Source organism: Poecile atricapillus, chromosome 1 (genome assembly GCF_030490865.1).
Source record: "Poecile atricapillus isolate bPoeAtr1 chromosome 1, bPoeAtr1.hap1, whole genome shotgun sequence".
Taxonomy (NCBI): domain Eukaryota; kingdom Metazoa; phylum Chordata; class Aves; order Passeriformes; family Paridae; genus Poecile; species Poecile atricapillus.
In genome coordinates this window covers 160,782,804-160,805,972 of record NC_081249.1, presented here as the reverse complement: position 1 = coordinate 160,805,972, position 23,169 = coordinate 160,782,804, and the positions used below count along the sequence as shown (strand labels likewise).

Here is a 23,169-nt window from a genome sequence, read left to right as displayed (position 1 = left end):
CATTAGCTACTATACTTTCTTAAAAGAAAAAAAAAAAAGAAAACAGCTGCAAGAATACTGAAGGTATCACAAATGGCCCTGGGCAACTGGGAATAGGCCGTGACACTGAGGAATCAAGTTAGCACTATGCTAGTTAAAATACCTCTTGGCTTCCTATTTTAAGCCATGAGCAGCAACTGAAATGATTGCATCCATCAGAGAGAGCACCATCCAGTCACAGTAAGTGAATTGAGTCATATACTCTGGATTCATCCTGTGGCATGGCACTGATTCACTGTGCAGCCTTAGGCAAAACACTTGAGCTTTCTGCACTTGCTTTCCTTCTCTGAGGGAAGAGTACATAACCTACCTCAAAAGCACATCACAAGTGAATCATGATAGAAGCCCTGGTTAAAATGGTTCATTTTCAAGGAAACTGAGAAAAAGCTTGCTTCCTAGAACACAGCTTCAGATGACTTAAGGGCACAGGATCATTGTTCTCTGCTACTGTTGCCGAAGCCTGCATAACACAGGTTGTTTTGATCCTTTCAGGCAGGCTGTCAGAACAGATGAAATAGTTCCCAACAAATACACAGAAAGATCTCAGCAGATGGTCACCACATATCCTTTCAGCCTATTTCCCTGCTTTTTGCCTGCCTTTTTGAGCAGAACCATCACTGCTCCTAGTGCACTCCTTCTGAAGGCATTTTACAGTGTACCACAGTGAAACAAACCATTTCAGTCTAAGGTTGTTCTACAAGACATTCTCCTCTCAAGTTCCTGGGCAGTCCCAGGTCCTATGACTCCCTACTTAATGTCACACTACCATGCTTTCCGCTGTGCACTTGATTTTCATTCAATCTCTAGGTATTTTATGACCATTAACTTAATGGACCCTTATCCTAGGACAGATGTATCTTCACATTTTACAACCAGAAATTTAGAGTTCAAGTCTCGAATTCAACATCACAAAGCAGGGCAACAGCTGAACTGAAAACAGGTTCAGGTTGATATGATTTCCAGTTCTGTGCTATGATAACCTACATATATGTATATATGAGTATGCATGGATATATATGGATCCGTATTATATATCTTTTATATTTCCATATGTGCATGTGTAAAACAGTTTGCTTAGCTGTGAAGACAAATAGAAGCATATGATTCCAGTTTCCTTTTACTGTGTAAAAGTATATTCCTAACAGGTTCAATTTCAAAATATGCATGAGACAGCTAAGTTTTTTAAACTATATCTTTTAGGGAATAATGAACACTTCTTAAGGAGTCTTTAGGGGAAAAAGAGTAGAAATTGTACATGTTGGCTAAAAATCTTTTGATTACTGTGTACCTTATTTAGAAAGCCAAGGCTGACCTTCTGTTTTCTGGAGAGCTTACATTCCTAATTTTGGTTGCTTTGTTCTTTGTTGACTACAGAACTGATACACTTTGATTTTCATACATGACTTATCTAGTTTCCATGTGCTTCAAAGCTGTCCAGCCTGAAGGCATCTATTCTGGCCTCAGTCCAAGGCAGACAGACTTTAATACTTAGTGGCAACTGGGGACATGCATGATAGAGGAACACTAGTCCTCTCCTCTTTGATTTCTGTATTTAAAGGAAAAGGCTAAGATGTCAAATACAAAAAATGGAAGCTGTGACAGGGCAAAATGTAGAAGTCACTATATAGAAAAGAACAAGACAATTGCTTGCCTTTTTGAAGGACTCCAGTTGATAACTGACACTCCTGTCACCTTCTTAAGTCACCTGATCCAATTTTCTACTAAGCAGTTCAGAAAAATCTATAGGCAGCACAGCCCTTGCCAAAGCAGATCAGAGCATCAGTCAGTCCTAGTTACAATATGCTGCCCCTTCACGTGCCTGGAGAGAACAGTAGTTTCTCTCATCTACTATTCAGTCCTGCACTGTAGCAGATCAGATAACCTCATTCAGAATGAGCACCCTGTCTTCATATCTAGCAGCAGCCACATGAACCTACATCATCACTCTGTTGATAGTCACTGTCTCATACACAAGAAGCAGCAGTGAATTTGTTCTATGTGAGAATGCTCTTGTACCACACTATTGCAAGACCTGAGCATCTCACAGCAGTATTTTAAGAGCAATGACTGTATAGCTGGAACAATGGCTTTCTCTCACTTCATCAGCCTAACCTATTCACCTGGAAAACACATTTTCCTTTGGCAGAGAGGAAGATCATAAGCTTTTTCCTGGGTTTTTCTCTCATAGGAACAGTGATCTTGGGTAAGAGGTAGGCTAGAGAGAAGCGGGAAGGGAAGAGAAATTTCAAGGTGACAAAGTGACCACTGGCTATTAGAAGAGGTGAGAGACAGGAAGTACTTTTTCCTCTTGCAGCTCTGCATCATTCACAAGAATGAGGGAGCAAAGAGGTCAGGAAGCTGGGATGAGCAGAACTGATCGTGAGTAGAGTCATGATTCACTGCAGATACACAAGCACACTGCAACTTTACAGAAGTCCAGTAAAATGGTGTTGATTTCATAGCTGGTTGTTTCTTAAAGAAAAGCAAAGCACAAAACAGCAATGCTTTAGGAATACATTACAGCTAAAATATGTGAATGCATATGCAAATTGAGCACGTCTTTCCACTCCTGCAACATTAGTGAGTATCCCCCTGTGTCAGAGAGTTTGGGAGTGCCTGCTGTACGGGCATCAACCTACACATCAAAGCTCTGCTATTTCTACAAGGAATAGGGGGGTAAGCAGCTCTTCCTGCCCAGCCAGTGATTAATCATTCTGCACTGCTGCAGAAGCCACACTCCATAAGCTTCTGACTGGCAATGTTACAAAAAACAGAAGGATGGCCATTTGATGGAAAATCGTTATCTTCCCTCTCCTGTGTATGACCACACTGATAGCTGCACAGGAGAAGTACATGAACAACCTGTATAAGTTGCAGAGTTGACAGCGCACTTTCTTCAACTCATCTTTCAAAAGCATCACCCTGAAACTCCAAATATTCTTTAAAAAAATCCCAACCCTTTTGAGACTTTAGAGAATCTTTCTTTAAAAAAACCTGGCAACAGTGAATTTCAACAGTGCTGACAGCCAAAGATTTCCCATTGCAAGTATCTTTCTATCAGAAGGTCATAATCCCATTCTGTAGAAATAATATCCTTCATTAAGGATATTATTTCCCCTAAAACCATACATCCCTGGCCTCAGCATAATGATGCCACTTAAGGGGAACAGTCCAATGCCCACTCTGATCACAATCTCAATGTGTACACATACAAGAAAGAGCAGTGAGGGCATTTCAGTGATACAGCCCTTGATTTTACCCCTGAACAAATCAGCTAGTGATTTCAGGTTTAAAGGCTTTAACTTTTCTCCTCATGTTAGGAAGCATCTCAGGTTATAGCTCTATCCCTTAGATATTGGGATCAATCACAAAAAATGAAAATCATGAAAATGAGAGAAATTACGCCCTCAGTTATAGAATATATTAATGTCCAGAAATGGGATTGCTAGTGGAATATACTTGGAAGCTACAGAAAGCATTTTTATAAAAAAATCAGTGTATTACAACCAATAAATTAATAGATCTGTGCCATTGTGATAGAACTTTTAAGGATTGGATCAGTCAAGATATTCTTCAATAAACTAAAACAAATAAACTAGGTCACCCTACTCCTGTCTATGATGTTCATACTATTGTCTAAAAATACAGGATCAGTATCCAAAGTGTAGTGCACTTCAGTAATACTCAATTCACTAGTCATTAAATAGAAGACCATATAAAATTCTCTCTTTACTTTATATATATGTATCTGTTTAAAAAAGAAAGATACAATTTTTATAGAAAGCTTTTTTATCATCAGTAATAAATGAAGAGAATTTGCATTAACATGCATAAACTAAAGGGAGAGAGAAAGAGGAAGATGAAAGTGTGCAAAAGAAAAGGATTGTAACTGATTGCAACACAATTTATTAGCTTCAAAGGTCAAGGCAGCCAGTGTTTTTATTGGATCTGTCTACCTAGGGGCATTTGCAGTGCCTTGACCTGAAACAAACAAGTTGCTGTGGCACTGCTTCCATATATTTATGTCATGCCTAGGCTAATGCAAGCATTTCTTCAACTCCTAGTGCAGCACAGCTAGCTCTGTGCAGTCATTATCCATTGGCTGAAAATGCCAGGCAACAAGCAGTGGCACAGAACCATCAAATAGGTTTTTTCAACCTTCATTTAATAGCTACTGGATCATCTTTGCCCTTGGGTTGGTCTGGTGGCAAACATCTTCCATCAGCAGGAGATGGCAGCAAGGAGTTGTGCAGAGCCACTTCACTGAGGATCATGCCTATCCAGGCAGGAGTGTTCTCTGGAGAGTTACTCCTGGCCACAGTATTTCAGATGTGCTCTGGGATACTCACAGCAGCAACAGTATGAAAAAAGGCCAATAACTAGGTAACCAGCAGCTTCCCAGATGATCTACTTTCAGCATTTCCACTTGAATTTCCAGGCTTGTAACTTTTCTTGAAAAGAATGGCTCATCTAGTTAAAAAGGAAAGTTCAGGATACTGGAGTTTTCCAATTCACTCCAGTTAAGACTATTAAATCTTCTGTAGCAGTGGCTCAGATGTCAAGTCTAGTGGAAAATGGCATCCTGGCTGACATAGCAGATGTTATGAAAGACCAGCTTTTATGTTCACTCCCTCTTTTATTAGCTGCATTGGCATTGGGCTGAGTCTTTCTGTCTTGAGAATATAACCCTGAAATTCCTAGTAATACTTGTGTCAGCCAGCCTTCAGCCTCTGCAGCTGGGTTGCTGAGTCTCTCCCTGAGGGAAGCACCCAATGAAGAGAAGATGGTACCTGAAGATGAGTCAAATATCCTGACTTCAGAAATGTTTTCTATAGAAAGGGTTAAAAGTTCAGTTTTCAGTTACTATGAAAAAGTGACTCTAAAACAGAGATGTGAGCTGAAGCCACTTACATGAACTGAAGAAGGAAATGGCAGCTATCGATCTTCTCTTCAGCTGGGGTTCTACAGTGCCACACTGGACAAATGAGGGATCAATTCTACCAAACTATAGGTCAGTACTACTACTTGATCCTGAAAATGTGCTCCACCATTGCTAAAACCTGAACTAGTGGTAGGTTTACCAAAGACTTCAGCAGCTGAAGTACAAAGCCAAGTGCATTAAAGCAGCTATAAATTATGGCCTAATATAATACCTGCCCACTCATTTCACATAAGCCACAGAAATCCTACAAATTATATTGACTCTGAACCACTAGTGATTTACACTGGATGTGTTCTGGAAAGCTAGAGGCAGTAAATATGGTCTCTTTCTTATTCACAGGACTTATTCACAAATGTTTTACAAAAACAGTTGAAGCCTTCAAGGGGTTAAATGGAAAAACTTACATACTAGCAAAGTTAACCATCTTTTTCTTTTAAAACATTCCTTCTATCTCAGTAAGCACAGTGTCACTGGTGTTTACACATGCCGGCAATGCAGAAATTTGTCATCTAATAATAGCCAAGGAAGTACTAGAAGTTGCTGTGATGCTCAAAGTCTAAATCACCTTTAAGGTCCATCTAGCTGGGATAGTCTGAGATACACATCTCGATAGAGAATGGAAAGACAACATTCCAGCCTTAGGGTTTCTTACATCTACAGCAAAAATTTGAAAACCAAGAGGTAAAACTCTCTTGAGAGCAGTGCTTTCATGGGATGACAAAACTAACCGGAAATTTTAGGTCTCCAGTGTTAAAGGAGAATTTTATTTCAGCCACTAACTAAAATGAAGACCCCATAGAGGGAAGTTTTTACAGAAGTTAAGATACAAACAATTATCCATGCATTAAAAACTACTGCAAGAATTAATTTAAGATGAGCAATAATCCTTTTCCTGTATGGAGCAGATAACAGACATAAGAGCAGGTAAAGGCTGATAAGAGGTAACTAAAACTCACTGTAAAGTGTCAGAAAGTCATATTGTCATACAAGAATGAAGTGCTGAAGAAATGACATTGACTGAAAATTCTCCCCATTCCCATTAAAAGTTCAAATGAGATATTTTAATTCAAGCTGATATCATTTAGTTATACACCTCACTTCATTTTTCAACACCCACTCGAACACCAGTCCAACATTTATATTCAGTTTTGACAGTTCAAAGAGTTACTAACAGCATTTGGGAGCTGTTGGTAACCATCAGATACCACATAATGTCATGCTGGCACAGTACTGGTATCTGCAATTATAGTTTTACATAGCTCTAAGAAACAACTTAATTGTACAAGTGTGTAATAAGAAGAAAAAGACAAAAGATCAGCTGGACACAGGCTTACTGTAGTACTACTGTTATAATTATGTGATATATTTGTTTGCAATACAGCTCTAGCAATGGATTAAAAAGAGAAAGTGTAAGGTTTGCAACATAGCCTGCCTGTGTGGAAAACTGGGCTTAAGGAGACTGCTATCACATTTTTTTTGACAGTTTTAAGAGCTCAGAATCATGACCTATCATTCTTATCTCTGATCTAAAGCTCTGGTCCGCCTTTCTTCTTTTTAATTAAAGGTGCACAAATGTGATCATCCAAAGAAGAGACTGTGACACAGCAGGATGGAGAAACACAAATGGTATTCCAGTGAAAACAAAAAAATCTTGAGTCTGAGAGTGGTCACTGGCATTTCTGATCAATGTTCTTTGGGCATCTCCAGCCACAGGGAGAGAAGAGCCATGAGTTCCCTGCACAAGAATAATTGTATCAGGCAATACCCATTTTTTTGAGATGCACCCAGTTGCTCTCAAAGACCTATGGTGTTCCCTGCCTCTCTGTAGGCAGAAGTGGAGGTTTGTCCCAGAAATGCTAGCAAGTTTGTGCTGGCTTGTGTAAGGCTCTGGAAGAACAGTGCTGGGCAGGACAAGAAGATAGCAATCAGAAAATGGAAGTTATTTTTGCACAACTCAGAATAGGAACACGGGGCGTACAGCTCGTCGTCTGCTGTGGTTACCCTCAATCCCAGCAGTGACAAGTGCTGGGCTGTATGTGCATTTTCATTTATCTCTGCAGCTCCAGGCTGAGGGCAGACAGCACCCATTTTACCACAAGACCATACTTGTGAGACAGGACAAGTGTATTTTCAATTTGCAAGTAAGCAGAGTCCTGTCAAGAGCAATATTAATTTCTACAGGGTCTGAAAAGTAGCTCATTATTTCTGACTCTGCCTGTGGGTTATTGGTGCACTAAATAAAAATAAAAAAAATAAAATCAACCCAAATAAAGGCATTTGTTGTTATTGCCAGCATTCTGTATTGTTCTCCAGGAAGATGTGTCAGCTTACTGCAGGTTTCTTTAGATATAATATGACAGTACTAATACAAGCAATTAATTAGTATTTTTCAGCTATACATCTGTAAACTCTTTACAAAAGAAGAAAAAGAAAAAAGGAAATACTAATGCCACATCAGATAAAGAAAGAATCTGGGCACACAGGGGCTTAAATGCCTGGGGCAATATTATGTTAAAATGTCAGGCAAAGTCTGGAAACAAAATGTTATTGACAAGAACAGAGAAAATGGTGTCTGTAACAGCTGGGGGACTTGACCCAGTGACTCATGTAAGGTTTTCCTACAATGGAATCCTGCAACTATATAATTTGTGCCTAAACAGTTGGTTCTGGTGTCCTATCTACTGGAATGTGCTAGAGATGGAGATTGCACAAGTTATTTATTTACTGGTAATAATTAAATCAGAACAATGTCAAACAAAAATTTCTTCACTGAAAAAATTGCTCAGTGAAATACAGAAAATACCACATGGTTCAGGACCACTGAGAAGACCAGTAATAACAAAAGGAAGTTTTGAGAGTTCAAGGCAATTTCTGTATCTCTTTATATCAGTTCAAAAACAATCCTCCAGAAAAGTCTCTATCCTCTTGAAAAGAAAAAACAAACCATACAAAAAGTCAAACTCTAAAAACCCAAGCACACCCACTGAGTATCATCAATCCAGAACAAATTTGGGGTTTCCCACCCAAGCTGCAAATGTTAGACCACAACCTGCCTGCATAAAGAGTCATTCCCCTGAACAGAAAGGCAGCCCTCACTAGCAAGTGTCAGGCAGTGACAATTCTCATGAACCCAAATTATCACAGTTAAACATTTCTGCAGTAATCAAATAAATTTATTTTAATTTCTTAATTTCAAAAGTGAAATGAAGTCCTGCATTACCAACAGAAAAGAGCTTTGGGCTGCACTGAGTAACCCATACCATGTAATTCTTAGATCATTGTGAGGTGGCAGAGGACATTTACAAACTGGATCTTAAGTTTGTTGTTGCTCCTCAAAGGAGAAAGCATAAAAAGTAGCAGGCTAGTATAAAGTTACAATTAGTTTAGAAGCTTCCTTCAACATTCATTCTCATTATTTCTCTTGTGTAGTTATTGGACAGTTTATGTTTTGTTTAATTCTGATTTGAAAGAAGAGAGTCAGGTTATTTCAATATATAGCTAGCTATACCTAGCTAGAGGTTTTCACCACTCTATAGTCACTGCTGTGATACACTGATATGAAGTTACATGTGACTCAGCCTTGAAGCTATCAGCACGTGAGAGCATTCCAGACAGAAGCACAGATATTAATGAAGACTGTCTTAACCTGCTTCTCCCATATACACTGAATTTTAGGCTGCCAGTTCTCATGGACTGGATTACAGAAAACATCAAACATGATTGACCACAGGGTTCCAACTGTATGGTTGTGTAACACAAAACCAAGGCTAGGCAAATAAAAAAGCAACTGATTCTAAACAAATAAATGTCAGTATTTTATATTTTGTGAAATGTACTGCTGTATTACCATGGCTAATTGAGTAATAAACATCCTGGGAGGATTAAGTATTTTCATAAACACTCCTTGCAGGAGTCTTAGCCACGACTGTAGTTTAAGGCAGTTACTCCTCATGCTCTGGGAATCAACATCTAGGGACAGAATCCAAAAGAAATCTAGCACGCACATACAAAATTCATGAGCAGGTGCACTGGGAAGGTAACAATGTCCTCAGAAACCTCCTGGCTCTTTCATGGGCTCAGCTACTGTCTGTTAAGCCCATTGATCAAATTAAGACTAAGCCCTGCAAGGCAGGTGCCTCCCACTGTCCCAGAAAAGACCTTCATCCTCTTTGAACTTGGCAGATTTGTCAGAAATGGCAGGGTGCACCCCATTCAAAGGGGGCAGAGATGTTACAGAGCCTCTCACATTTGTGAGACTCATGAAAGCAACTCCATCCAAGGGAGTTTCTATCAGTGTGTTAGGTTTGTATTCAGCTGACATTAAAATACACAAAAGGTGGAAGCACTGAAGAAGAAGCAAGGAACTGTAAAAAGCTAACTGCACAAGGAAGGAGAGAGACACTGTGGTGTGATGTAATGCTAGTGGAGAGAAAAAACAAATATCAAAACCAGAACATGCAAGCTGAGACAGAAAAGTTTAAGTCTGAGCCCTGGCAGCCTAACAAATTTACTGTGAATTCTTTGTGGGGGAGACAGCCGCCACTGAGTGCACATAAACACTCCACAGCAGAGCAGCTTCAGAAAGCACAGCAGAGGTCATTCAGAAATGCTCCACATCTCAGAAAGCCTTTTTTATTTTAGAAGAAAAAAATCCAGAGCTTGACATGAATGGTTTGATTTGTCTTCCAGGTCTGCAGAAACAGATGACACAGTAAAGCCGGAAAGCACATGTAAGCTCATCATTTTTACAGAAGCCTTAAGCAACACCACAAGCATCTCAGCCTTAGTGAGAGGAACATGCAGGTGTGCCTGCCACTCAAGGTGTATTTTAATAAAAAAAACTTGCATTCCTGGACAAGCAACTAGTTTCACTTGACTCTTCTATTTTAAAGAGAAATAAATTCCTCAGAAACCATAAGATGTTAGCTCGGTGCAGGAGTAATGAATAAACCTCTCTCATGGGATGACAACATAGGGTGTGAGATATCAGTATAAGAGGTCAAAGCCAAAGGTAAGTTTAATGAAAATCCTTGACAAGTAATGAAAATCTTTCACTGGTTCAAGAAGGGCTTCAAAGTGGCAGAACTGTCACAGAAGGGAGAAGTCCAAGAAGTAAGTTTTTAGGTGAATACACCTAGGGGGAAAAGCAAGTACTGTATTCCTTTAAAAGGTTTGTAGTGTCTTCATCAGGCGCTACAGAATGTAATGCCATGCAGAGAAACTTCAATTACACTTTGCAAGGGCATGAAGAGCTTTGCCATATTAAGAAACAGCCTTGTTTAGAGCAAAAGCTTCTGACTGACATTCTGTTTTACTGTTGCGGCAGTGGTTGAAGACATTAACATCCCCATCAGAGGTTACTGTCCCTGCAGCAAGGGCAATGAAGAAGACCCATGTGTCCATTCCTCCCCAGCTCCATTTCAGGAACCAGCATGCAGTCTAACCTGCTCATCTAAAGGGGCTGGCACTGCAGAGCAGGCTGTGACCTGCAGCAGCTCAAGCACAAGCGTATGTCCTGATCTGCCAGCTCTGCCAGGAGGCAGCTTAAAGGAATGATCAGAGACATGTGACTGATGACCTACTAAATGGCAAAAACACTGAATCTTTTCTGTCTCTTTGACTCTGCCACTGAAGTTGGCCACTTGCATTGTCTGTTCATTTGCTACTCATGAACCCCAGCTACCTCTGAAGACATTTGCAGTATAACTACACAACATCCTATCAAACAAGTCAGGTCCTATGTGAACCAATTATTCTATGACAATAGATAATATTCTTTGCTTTTCAATAAGCAATGTGACAAGTTAATATGGTGAAAGTTTAACACTGCCTAAACTGAATTATTTTAGACTTAGTTTGGACATTGCTTCTCTGTTGTCCAGACACACCTGCTGTTCCTTGACAGAAATACAATAAGAAAAAAATCAAAACCACCTACTGTCTCTGTGGATGAGAAGAGCTTGCATGTGTTAACATAATGTACAAAGTACAACCATGAAATGCAGATGGGGAAGGTTCTCATTAATCGGTGGATGTAATTTTGGATGTCAGAAGGGGCCATTGTTGAGGTAATGGTCATATAGAGATCATTTGACTATTCAAAAACCTTTTCCTAAATATCAGTTTTAGGGGTAATGACAGCTTGGTTATTTATATCCTGCTTTGGTTTGTTTTTGCTTCTTGCTTCATGGTCACGTTGAAAGCATTCTTCATTGCCATTCCAGACTACTGCTGGCTTAGCTATGCATTATTAAACAATAATTAGCTGCTAACCTACAATTAACTGTGTATCTGTGATGAAAACAAACAATCCTTAGATACAATTTGTAAGGTGCTTCATAGAGAAATCTTGTTAACAGCTGTTTTCATTACTATTAGCAAGCATACACAGTGGTCCAGCAGATGCCAAAAGGTCTATCCCAGAGACTGAAGCCTTTGGGCAAGCAGGTTGGAAATCCACCTGCTTCCCTTGCTACCAAAAACAAACAAAAAAAAAGAATCACAACCCTACCCAGTAAGATTTGGCTGAATGGATTGCTTAAGTCAACTCCCTCTACCTGGTACTATGTCAAAGGCATCAACTGAATTATGAGTTTTCCCAAATTACACACAAGTAGGAATATAAATTCTGTATCCAGAACCAGGAATGGCTGAACTTCTGCATATAGTCTGATGCCAAACAAGGTCAATCAAGTTAAAATTGGCTTTCTGATGCTGCCATGTGGGCTACGGCCCAAATGTCACTGCTCTGTACAAAGGAAAATCATGCCAGATACATTTAAATAGAGCAGAAATGGCACCTGGAGCAACATGATCTGGTTAAATGTACAATGACTGCAAGCAGTGATCAGAAAAAATGCAGTCCCACTTCAGACACCATACCGGACTTACAGGACAGTCCACACTTCTCCCTATCTCCTTCAGGACATACGTACAATTTCCAGCAACAAGTGCTTATGATCACACTCTTCAGTAATGTGAATTTTCTGTTAAAATATCACTTTGCATTTTCAGAAGGCAGATCATTGTTCACAAACACATCCTCCCTTCTATTATTCTATATGTTTTAGAACTGCCCACCAGATTTTATTACATGAAGATTTCCAATATTGTTTCTAGTAACAGAGTATGGCCACTCCTGTCCAGTGATGTCTTTGACAACTTCGAGGCCATAATTCATATTATGGTTTTTATCCGAGTTTCTATCTGCACAACTCAAACAAGTCAGAAAATGTTATTTTCCAGACTCCATGCAAGTAAAAGTGAAAAATTAATCAATGGATGATAAGAAAAAAAAAAGAAAACCCAGAGAAGTTATTTATTCCATTTTACTTCTGCAAAATAAAAACTAGCCTTCCTCTCTTTCAGAAAGTACCTTTTTTTTTTTTTCTTTTTTTTGAAGGGTCTGCCTGGACATCAAAAGAGAAGAGAAATGGCAGGGATCTGGAGTGATTTTTCTTTTTCTTAAGTCTTTGCCTTCTATGAATGAATTTGCACAAGACTGCTGAATAATGCCCTGACTTGAAACATGATGAAGTCATGATTTAGTCCTAGTCCAAACTCCATATAATTCTACAGTAAAATATATCAGTGACATTAATAAAATATACTAATAAAAGATGATATAAAAAGATAAAATAAAGAAATAAAATAAGAGATAAAATAAACAAGTGGACTTCTGAATTGTAGGTAAAGGACATTAGTGTTTTGAATTAGTAGTCATTATTTCTCCCCATCCTCAGTCAGAATTTATGGACCACTGCAGGTGGATGGCTCTAGAGCTGCAAAACTCTCAGATGCCAAGGCACTATAGATGACAGATACTGCAAATGTAACTTGCCAGATGGAACTTAGCTCTATCAATGGATAGTAGTAATCACTCCTTTTTTCTGTAATGTCCTGTTGGGAGAAGTGGGGTACAACACTGCCTAACCGCTGCCACCTTTCATTGCCACCAAGTTGCCTCTCAGCTTTAGAAGGACAAAAAAGCAAGGGAAGAATAGCCAAAAATAGGGAAAAAAGTTTCAAAAAATGTAATCCCCAAATCCTCCTGACCTTCAGCTACAGCTGCCATTAAATAAGGTTTTAACAGAAGAGAAATAGTAAGTTCCGAGTGACCAAAACTGACAGAAGCAGAGGGACAGCCTGTGCTATTCCCTCTCTCTGCTTCTAGAACAATCCTGGGCGATCTAAACTGTTATTTAGACCCTCTGCCTTGCTCAGTCTTCAGCTCTCTTGGGGAAAGGTGATGACACTGCCATCCATTTACCCTATTTCTCCCCTCACAGTAGAAGCCCTGATGCCATTTAACTGTGGCTGCCTTTGATGCCTCACGTCCACCTCTACAATAGTAATCAGGAGAGCACAAATGCCTGCCAAGAGCTGCAGCAGCACATGCTGCCATGCCAAAGGAAACCTGGCCCTGTGGAGAGAGAAATTCAGGCTCAAAATCTGAAACAGAGACCTATCTCGAAAAGAACAAGTCACAGACTGCAGGGCTAACAACTCACTCTTTTTGATAGAGCATTTCCTGAGGCCAAAGTGAACAGAGCAGATCTTGATCCTTAACAGTCCATTGCCAGGCTCTCACCTTCCTGTCCAGTTCATGCCAACTTCCCTCCTTCTTTTCCTCTGGGAATTACATGGAGCAGATGTGAACACCATTGCCCTGGCTTCAGTTAAGAAAGGACAAAATAAATAACTTGCAAGCATTGGGCATTAGCTGAGAGGCATCCAGAGAGACACTAAGCCTTTTCACAGCAGATTGTAAGTGGTCCTTGCTTCTTGCCAGGGCAACAAATGTTACAGCCAAGCAAGCAGAAATTTCTCTGCTGTGCTTGAGTCCATAAACAGGACAACGTGTAACCAGCCATCTGAGCACCAAAGAATTATTCATCTTCAGGCAAGCAATAATACCTCAGAATGAGTCAGATGTGTGGGTGGAAGAAGTCCTCTACGTGAGAGGCTCCCACTGCAGTGGCTCTTTCTGAGGTGTATACACAACATACAACCCTCCTTCTTCCTCCCATCCATCTTTCCTTTCCACCTTGGCATTCTTATTCATGTCTAGCAGCTGGAAATCCTGCTGATTCCCAGCAACAACACACAGCTCTGTTACAGAGTGGGACCAGCTGCTCTCCTGGCTCTGGAGGAAGCCCATAAGCTCTGCTGAACAGATCTACCCCTAGTGCTTTTAAAGCTGGATGCCTTCAGGGGCTTCAGAGATACAGGCTGTACATTCTGACCTGCCTACCATATCTACATTTCTAAATTTCATTTCCACTAATTGCTAAATCTCAAGACAAGACAAGCAGTAATCACCTGAAGAGCCATTGCTTGCAACTTTAAGAACAACAATTAATTTTGCAAGTCTGATGGGTCACAGAGTAAAAGGCAACGCATTAGGCAGTTGAGACAACTATATACAATTTATGTAGTATATGTAAACATATTTGGGACAAACATGAGTGGATGAGTGGCATGTATGAAGAGCAGAATGGGTTTTAGCTTGCTTTTCCACTAATATCTCTAACGAGGCTATGCTTATAACAATGAAACAAATCTACAAATCTGGGCACTAAAGACCTGAGTGCTCATAGAAGTTTTAATACAATAGGTGTTGCTCTAGCAGAGAGCAAGAGGATTAACTGCTGCCTAAATGTAATCAATTGGGAGCTAAGACAGTGATGCATAAGATTTGGGCCCTCAACATATTTGTAAGTCTTGAGCCTACTCTGAGGGCATTATGCTAATACATCCACAGCAAAGAGTAATCAAGTAGAGTCTCCAGGAATACTGACCCTACCAGAAAAATGCTTCTAAGCATAGATACCACAGATCACAGAATGACTGGAGTTGGAACTGACCTCTGAAGGTCATCTCATCCAAACCCTCTTCTAAGGCAGGTTAACATTGAGGAGGTGCACAGGATCACATTCATGCATTCTTTGAGTATCTCTAGAAAAAGAGACCTCTCAACCTCCCTGGGAAGCCTATTCCAGTCTCTGCTACCTGCTCAGTCGAGAAGTTCCTCCGATTCAGATGGAACTTCCTGTGTTTCAGCTTGTGCCTATTGCCCCTTCCCCTGTCACTGGCACCATGGAAAAGAGTCTGGCCCCATCCTCTTGATAGCCATCCTTAAGATGGCTTGTATGCATGGATAAGATCCCAAACAAGTCCATTCCTTTATTACAAGTATTCTTTTCTATATTCTTCTGCTCAAAGTGAAAACAAAATAAGGTCTGACCTCTTAATTACCATCTCTTTAAGTCTTTTTTCTTAAGATCCTGAGGAAACAAAACAATTGGAATACAATCCTACTCACTCATAAGACAGGCTTTCTACTTAAATCTAAGCCATATGCATTCAAAACATTCATTTCTGTTTTTACCACAGCACAGAGTAAATTTTTTGCTCTCTGCTGTACACATCTTTAGAATCAAAGTGGAACTTCAAGGTCTTAATACCACTATGAAAGACCTAGGCCAAGAACCAGGGAGAAGGGAATGGGAATATACCACCTGATGGAATTGACAAGGTATTACCCATACTATCAGAACAGTGCCTGTGAACTTGGTTGTGAGCTGGACCAAGGAAGTTATTTTACTACACAGGAAAGAAAACAGTTTAGAGAGTAGGTTTCTTGACAGATGCTGAATGGAGTAAGGATTAGAAAACAGTAGCTCCTGGCTCAGGACCTGTATCCAGCCTGCTAGAACCTTTTAGCTTTTTAGGTAAAGTACTGCAGCCCCAAAGCAGCTTGGCAGCTCACCTCCCTCTGCAAGATGATTGTGTTCTACTTGCTGTGGCCTGGCCCATTAATCTTCTCACCATCAAATTTGCTCTTACCTCTGCTTCCTGCATTAAGTTCTTCTAACAGAAGGATAATATATTAAAGGAATAATAATAACACTGATAACAATAGTCTAAGAAATACATATTTCTTTCTCCATATTTCCCCTCGTCTGATTAGCCTCCCAGCAAGAGCAGCATTAATCACTGGGACAAGAGATAAAAGATAAAGTCCAATTTGAATTTTGCTCTGTGTTACTGAGAATGTATGTGTGTGTTCAAGCAGGAGGGAGGGAGGCTGCAGGATAATCTGTCATTTTATATATTTATGCTGTTGGAGGCAGTCAAGACTGGTTCTCCATTGTTACCACAGATTAAAATCATTCATGTCCTTATACTTTCATTGGAGGTCATCTTTCAGGAAAAAAAAAGAGATATTATGACCAAGCTAAATTCAAGCTATTTCTGCAAATCTCTGTGTATGGCCTGGACACCAAGGCTATTGCTTGAGTGTTAGAAGAACACAACATATAGTGTTTTTTGTCCTTACCTGACCTGACTATTTTTACACTGAGTTTTCTTTTTTTGAAACAGTTATGAGAAAAGAACTGTTGCAAGTGAGAAGAAGAGGTGCATTTTAAATGATCTTAGTACAAGTGAGTGATCCCAGCTCTGCCTGACTTCGAACTGCCATGGAAGAGTCCATGGATCCTCAGATCTCACTTCCAGCATTTCTACTGAGGTGAGTCTCAGCCAGTTTGGCAAAAATAAAATATCCTCAGCATATTTCATACATTAGGATATTTAAATAAATTATCCTTAGGGAATATGGAGTGTGGAAAGATTAAAAGTAGAAGAGTGGTTACTAGGCCATATAGTACGAGTTCATCTTTTCCTAAAACATTTGCTTCTCCAAAATAGAGTTCCTAGAACAACCAGCCTACCAGTTCTGGCCAGGTCACTCTCCATCTTTAAATCATGCTGATTCTTTCCCGTATCTTTGTGAGAGAGATGTATCTCATCCTTTGGATCTTGGTTGCCATCTGCCCCTTAGCATTCATCCTTTCTGTACCCACTTTGATACATTTAGCTACAAGAGCATTTTTAACATTTCCTACTCTCTCATTCATGCCCTCTAAAAAACTAATGGCACTCCCTGGGAATTGTCCTTACACACAAATCAATTTCCTTAGAACACCTAATCTGAGATGCAGTAAAATAGGCAATACAGCACCAGTTGAAAACTCTAGAAGTAATTACTAGGGGAAAAGGATCCCTTTATAAGTCATTTTAAAGGTGAAAAACCAACATATTTTATATGCAAATACAAATACCAAACACCCAATAACAACTTTTCCCCCAAAAATTCACTATAAGAAAAAAGCATTCATATCCTGTGCAATACTAGAAGAACTGAAATCCAGTTTCTCACTCCTTTGGCTTTATTTTTCCTTGGAAATTTTGTGGAAACACATTCTTATCTTTCAGAATATAATAGAAGTAATTTTGCAATCAAAATGAACAACATCCCACCTACTCATATGCCATCTAAGGGAGGAGGTAAAGAATTGGTGGTTGTATAGCCTGTCTTGTTAATCACTACTTTTACGAGCTGTACCATGACAGACATATCTTACAAATCGGTGACAACTCATTCCACAGATGAAAAAGAAACTAGCAGAAATCCTTCTGTTTCTGTTAGCTAACAACACCATCATTCTGCAGAAAATCCAAGGCATTAATTAGATGGTTTCAGAAAGCAGGTCTGTCACAACAGCACGGATGTGTTTCCAGTTTCTGTGCATTCACTGAAATGAATGATCTAGGAAAGGTAAGAAGTACATTCCCACCTCTCTGCCAGTTCTGTAAGAAAGACCAAAACAACCACAAACCCAAACCAAATAAATAAAATGGAACTATATGTTCAGGAAGCATTCTGGCAATGTCTGCAGCTTCTAGGCATTTCCCTGAAGTATATAAATAGCAAGAGGAACAGATACGATATAACAAAACATGAGCCAATCCTCCAACTATATTTGAGCCATAACCATTGATTCTACTCCATTTATTTCCAAGTAGTTGCTTTTACAATATTGGATCTCTTCATCATATCTTGTCGCTGTACAACCATTCTAGAACAACACACTTGTCCTGTTCTTTCATTTGGCTTGGGATCAAATGTATGGTCAACTAGAACAGCTTTAGTTCCTGAGTACTGTATTAATCAGATTTTGAGAATAACCTTTCACGTGACTTTCAAGAATCCTTTTCGACAGGGTAAATGACATGTCTAAATGCGCAAAGGGATGCTGTGCTCTGTAAGAAAGTGCGTACTGATGTTATTAATGTTACTTTCTGAGAAATGTAAACCTGCCTGCCTAAAGAAGGCAGGTATCAGCTTACTACAGCTGTTATTTCAGCTTCCTATTCTTTTATTCAAGAAAAGGGTGTGCTGCTCGTTCACCTAAAGGCAAGTAAAAATTTAAATAGTTCTTGATCAAGAGAAAACAAAGTATCAGAGGAAAATCTAAAAATATTCTGAAATTCTAGAAAAGTGCTACCCCTGCCCCCTTTTGACCTCTCCTTGCTCTTTGATACTGGGCCAAATCTTCATTTCCAAAACTGACAGGAGAAAAGAACCGGGTACATGTGTCAAATACAACAGCTGAAATTTTGCTGCAATATCCAAATGATTGCTCAGACCTGTAAATAAATGACTCCCCTGGAGTCATGAGACAGACATCTCCATTTGGAGCAAACAATGGCTACTAAGTTAAATGTTCCAATATCACTGCTGGTAATGTCAACAAATGACAGCATACACCCAGCATATGCATGAACTGTTTTACGAGCACAATGTTCTTTATTACTGTAATTGTGCTTAGCAGATTATACATACAAGGTTGAGTTTACTTTCATCATCAGTACTTGTCAGCACTGGGAAACATTGTCTGGAAAAATAATATTACAGCAAAATCATATTCTTCTTTTGAATGGGCACTGTACTTGTGGCTCACTTAAAGCACTTCTGGAAAACTGGTTCCCTATGGCACTTTCAGAAGTGCAGCACAACTGTCTTCTGCAGAGAGTGAATGAAACCATGAAAATGTAAGATTCTATTTTAGATTATATGAACTTTACAGGTAATCTGAGTATCCTGAATACAACACCAATAAATATAATTTAAACACACCATACCATTTGCACATCTAATTCTCATTTGGAGAATATTTTTGTGCCTGCCCCATACAGAACATTATCATATCATATACATGTTTCTGTTTAGGTAGCTACTACACTACACACCAAAGATTCTGCATTTCAGTGTGCACTAAATCTATTTCTATATTACATATTTGTAAAGTATTTAGAGGTCATTTGGTATTATCAAATTACAAACTGTAACCTACATGAACAATATTCTGCATGAAAATTTTCAGCATTTGGATTCTTGCTTCCAAACCCTGCTTTCTTTCTCTGCTCAAAGCATGCTACCATTTAATCATTACAGAAGAGATGTGACTGTGAATAAGTAAATCCATTTTGTGAATGTCACTGAAGCAATGCAGGATTGTCGTATAGGAGAAGGGATTCTACTCTGAAGCACGTTAAAGTTTGGAGCTTTGGTCTCTTTAAGAAAAAATAATGGAGGAAGAGGCAGATACAAAGGGATGAGCCAGACTGCAGTTCTCAGCTGTGCCAATGAGCCACTGAAGTCAGTCTTTAAAGCAGACTCATCAAAAGCTCTTTTTTCATTAGAGCTTTGCAGTCTTGGGATGAAAATGTCACTAGTGACTTATAAGAAGCAAAAACCAAATTAAAGGCCAATTTCTTTTCCTACCAAATTATTATCTATGAGTGTAAAAGAAAGTACCTAGGCAAGACCAAGGGTGAGACAATTTTATTTGTCTTACTGACAGTGAAAGTCTAATTAGACTGACAAATCTTCTGTGCTATTTTCCTTTGTGATATACACTGTAAGGAAGGATTTAGCCTGGAGCTGCACGTTATGGAAAGACATTAATCAAGATTATTGGACCCTCAGCAGAAAACACAGTTAGAAGGCTGAAAAAGTCTAATGGTTAAAAAGAAAGGTTGAGAACCTTATTCTAAGCCATGCCAATGGGCTGGATTCTCTATATAGACAATGGGCAGATTCCCTCTTCTACTCTAGAGAGATCAGTCTGCACATAATAAATCATGAACTGTCATTCTATGGCTCTAAGATCACAGCTGAAAACATCTACAAGTAATTTATTCTTGTCACCTACAAGTCACAGTTTGAACAGTTTGGCAAGTGTCATTTTCCACATCTCAAGAAGTTGAGGCATGCCCTGGAGATGTAACAGAGCACACAGTTTGGTTCCTCAGGGAGAGCATGAGTCCGTCTGTCCTCCCAGAAGGGTTCTGATGTCTTTTTCACAGAAAACTGTTCTGATCTTGGGTCCTCAGCCATCCATGCCATAGGACAGACATATTAGGGAACTGTTCTAGGGCCTCCAGAAGATTACCTGGTTCTCCACTTGGACTTGATGAACTGAGTGTGTTTTGAATGGAAGATGTGCATCATGATGAATGATCTCTAGACTAGCTTTAGTAATAAACTTTGCACAAATTGTTTGAAAACTGAATGACCCAGCTGTAAATGAAGACAGAATGTCACTTTGAACAGCGACTCAAAAGAATTCTGACCACACAAGCAGCTGCCATGGAAGCAGAAGACAAAAGAATGAGTGTCCCTTTAACCTGTTTTCACAGAGGTCTCCCAAACAAAAAAACCCCTTAAGTACTTCATTAATATCTGAAGTTGTTCTTTAAATCAGCAAACAGGGACATGTGGGATTCCAGGACCTCTAGCTAATGAAGTAACCCTGTGAGAAGCATGACAGCCTTGCAAGAATGCAGTGTGGCTCAGCACAATGACTGTCATCCAGAAAGCAGTCTGCATGGCATCTTACTGTACCACACACAAAAGCTAGCAGCTTGTCTTCAAGGCCTTTGTGGCAAACGTGGCAAAGCAGAAGTCTCAGAGAGGATATTATTATCACAGAAAAGTCTGATGTGTCAGGGTCCTGAGAGGCAGCAAGAAATTAGTACAGCACACGCCACTCCTGAACAGACAGTACGTAAATTTAGGACAAAACCATGTGTGAGAAAGTCAAATCAGTGCTTCTTTTCGGGGCAGTGGAGCACAAGCACCATTTGCAACTCACTCAAACAAACAAAAGTTGAAACTTCTTTTTCTCCCTTATTTTCAGCTAGCAAAAAAAGGTCAGCTCTTGTTACTTCTCTGAATCACAGGAACATTCCCAGCGGAATAGCATACAGCCATATATCTCAACTGTTTCTGACTCAAATCCTAGCCGTCCTCCATTGATTTGAGTTTTACTGCCTTGCAGAAATTTAGTATAAATTTATGGACATTTTAAATTCTAATTTCGGTGCCACTGGGTATTTCCAGCAATATTTTTCTCTCAATTCCCTTTATTTTGGTTGTTTGTCCAAAATGATGTCTAGGATCTTCAAAAGCTGAAGCATATCATTGGTCTGAACATGTACTGTGTATTTCTAAACCTCTTAATTTTCCCAGCTGTTTTATTCTAATTGTGCCCTAAAATACTTCTGTCAGTACTCAGACTACCTAACTGCAGGAGGTGTCTTGGTGTGTGTTACAGAAGATATCTCTGCACTTATCATGCTCTTCAGTAGTTTCTTAAAAAGTGATGTGTGAATCTAAGTCCTTCTGAAGTTCCCCTGGACTTCGTAGCACTTTGTGATTACATACTTAATATTCAGCACAAGTTAATATGCATTTCCAAAAGGAGTAGTTTAAGTTACATATGAAAATGAGTAATACAAGTAGTACTGATACTCCTAACAGTAAGAATAGTAATTCTGTATCATAATTCATGCTATTTTACTTCACTTTTATTTGTTATCATACTTGGTATTTCTATAATTGGCCAGAACTGTTCTGTGCCAAGTAACGTGCATGTGCAGGATAAAATGTACATTTTGAACCCAAAGAGTCTGCAATCTTAGCATAAAACAAGGTATCACACATGAATACAGAAACATGGATAATAAAGTGAAAAAATGCGACAACATTGACTGACTTGATAAACAGTTAGCTTAGACCATCATCGGCTTAACTTTTTGACAACTTTTTGGAATGCACCATGATAACAAAAGAATCTCAGTGGGATTGGAAAAATAACCTGCTGTTGCCTTTTGTATGGTATCAGGAAGCTGAAAGATTCCTGTGATCAAATCTAAGAAGTGAGCAAAAAGTACTTGAATCATGCTGATTGGAATTGGAAGAGGCTAAACTTTAAACAGCTTTGAAAGTGAAGAAATACTGTTTATTTCTGAGCAGAAAAGAGAAGAGAAAGCTGGAACAAGGTAATAACTAACTGTATTTGTACCTCTCATAGCCTTAGGTATCTATATTTTATGTTTCTCAAAGAGTAAACTTGTTCTATTAGATTTTTCTACCACTTAGATCTAAAATTGTAAGCAGGCTCGATGATGGTAATGTTATACCATATACGAGCAAGAAAAAATAACCATTAGGCACATGAAAAACTGTGGCTGAAGATACTGCCCAAACAGGAAAAGACAATTTTTTCTCACTTTCACCACACAGATACTGTAACTTAAGCAGACAGAATCAAATTCCACCAAAAATAAGGAAGAAAGCCGAGCTATCTGTGCTGCGACAGCAATAAAATGGCCCAATATTGAAATGCAGAAAGTTGCAATGGCGTTACATATTGACCTTTATTTTTCTTTCAGTGGGTAGCATGAAGTGTCTAAGAGTTATTGCTTTAATATCAGCTGAGATGAGGCCATTTGTTGTGGTGCATGTGTATCCAGGAAATCGCTGCCCTAACCATGTTTTTAGAAGCACTTTGACACTTTATTAAATCTTCTTGATGCTCTTTCAGCACACAGTGGTCTCTGTAGGCTGAGTGAACTGCCACGCAGGCAAGGCAGGAAGCTTTCAGAAAGAGTCCTTTTCAGGCAAGCCAGCATCATTTCCAGCCTGACCCAGCCCATAAAGGTCCAGTGCTCCTTTCTGTCTGCTGGTATAGCTAAACACAGCTCTGCTGCCCTTAAAAATTATAGAGGGTAGGATAAGAACCACAGACTTTATAGTTCTGGAGACACAACTGTACAAATATTTCCTCTAAAATTAGAACTCGTCACTGAGGAGAAGGAACTGTAATTCTCGCAAAGTTTATGACAAAGAGTGGCCAAACCTGGGATAATTTCCCCTCATTTGAGGAAAGGCTGAGACTTTACAAAACCACCTACCGGGCATTTGAGGCTAATAACTCAATTAATCCCAGTCCTGCTGCCATCTGGATTTACAGAGTACCAAAGCAGGCACTGTT

The 23,169-nt window shown here is 39.4% G+C and overlaps 1 protein-coding gene across 7 annotated transcripts in view; it reads right to left on the bottom strand.

The window, feature by feature from the left end:
* NRXN3 (neurexin 3) overlaps positions 1 to 23,169 on the bottom strand; it is a 961,828-nt gene that overhangs the window by 81,708 nt on the left and 856,951 nt on the right. For 4 of the 7 annotated variants that reach the window (XM_058828777.1, XM_058828767.1, XM_058828773.1 and 1 more), the window contains one exon: positions 15,315 to 15,317. The exons of the other annotated variants lie outside the window; for them this stretch is intronic. In XM_058828777.1, the coding sequence (XP_058684760.1) occupies positions 15,315 to 15,317 (3 nt within the window). The remainder of the gene's footprint in view (positions 1 to 15,314; positions 15,318 to 23,169) is intronic. 7 annotated transcript variants of the gene reach the window in all.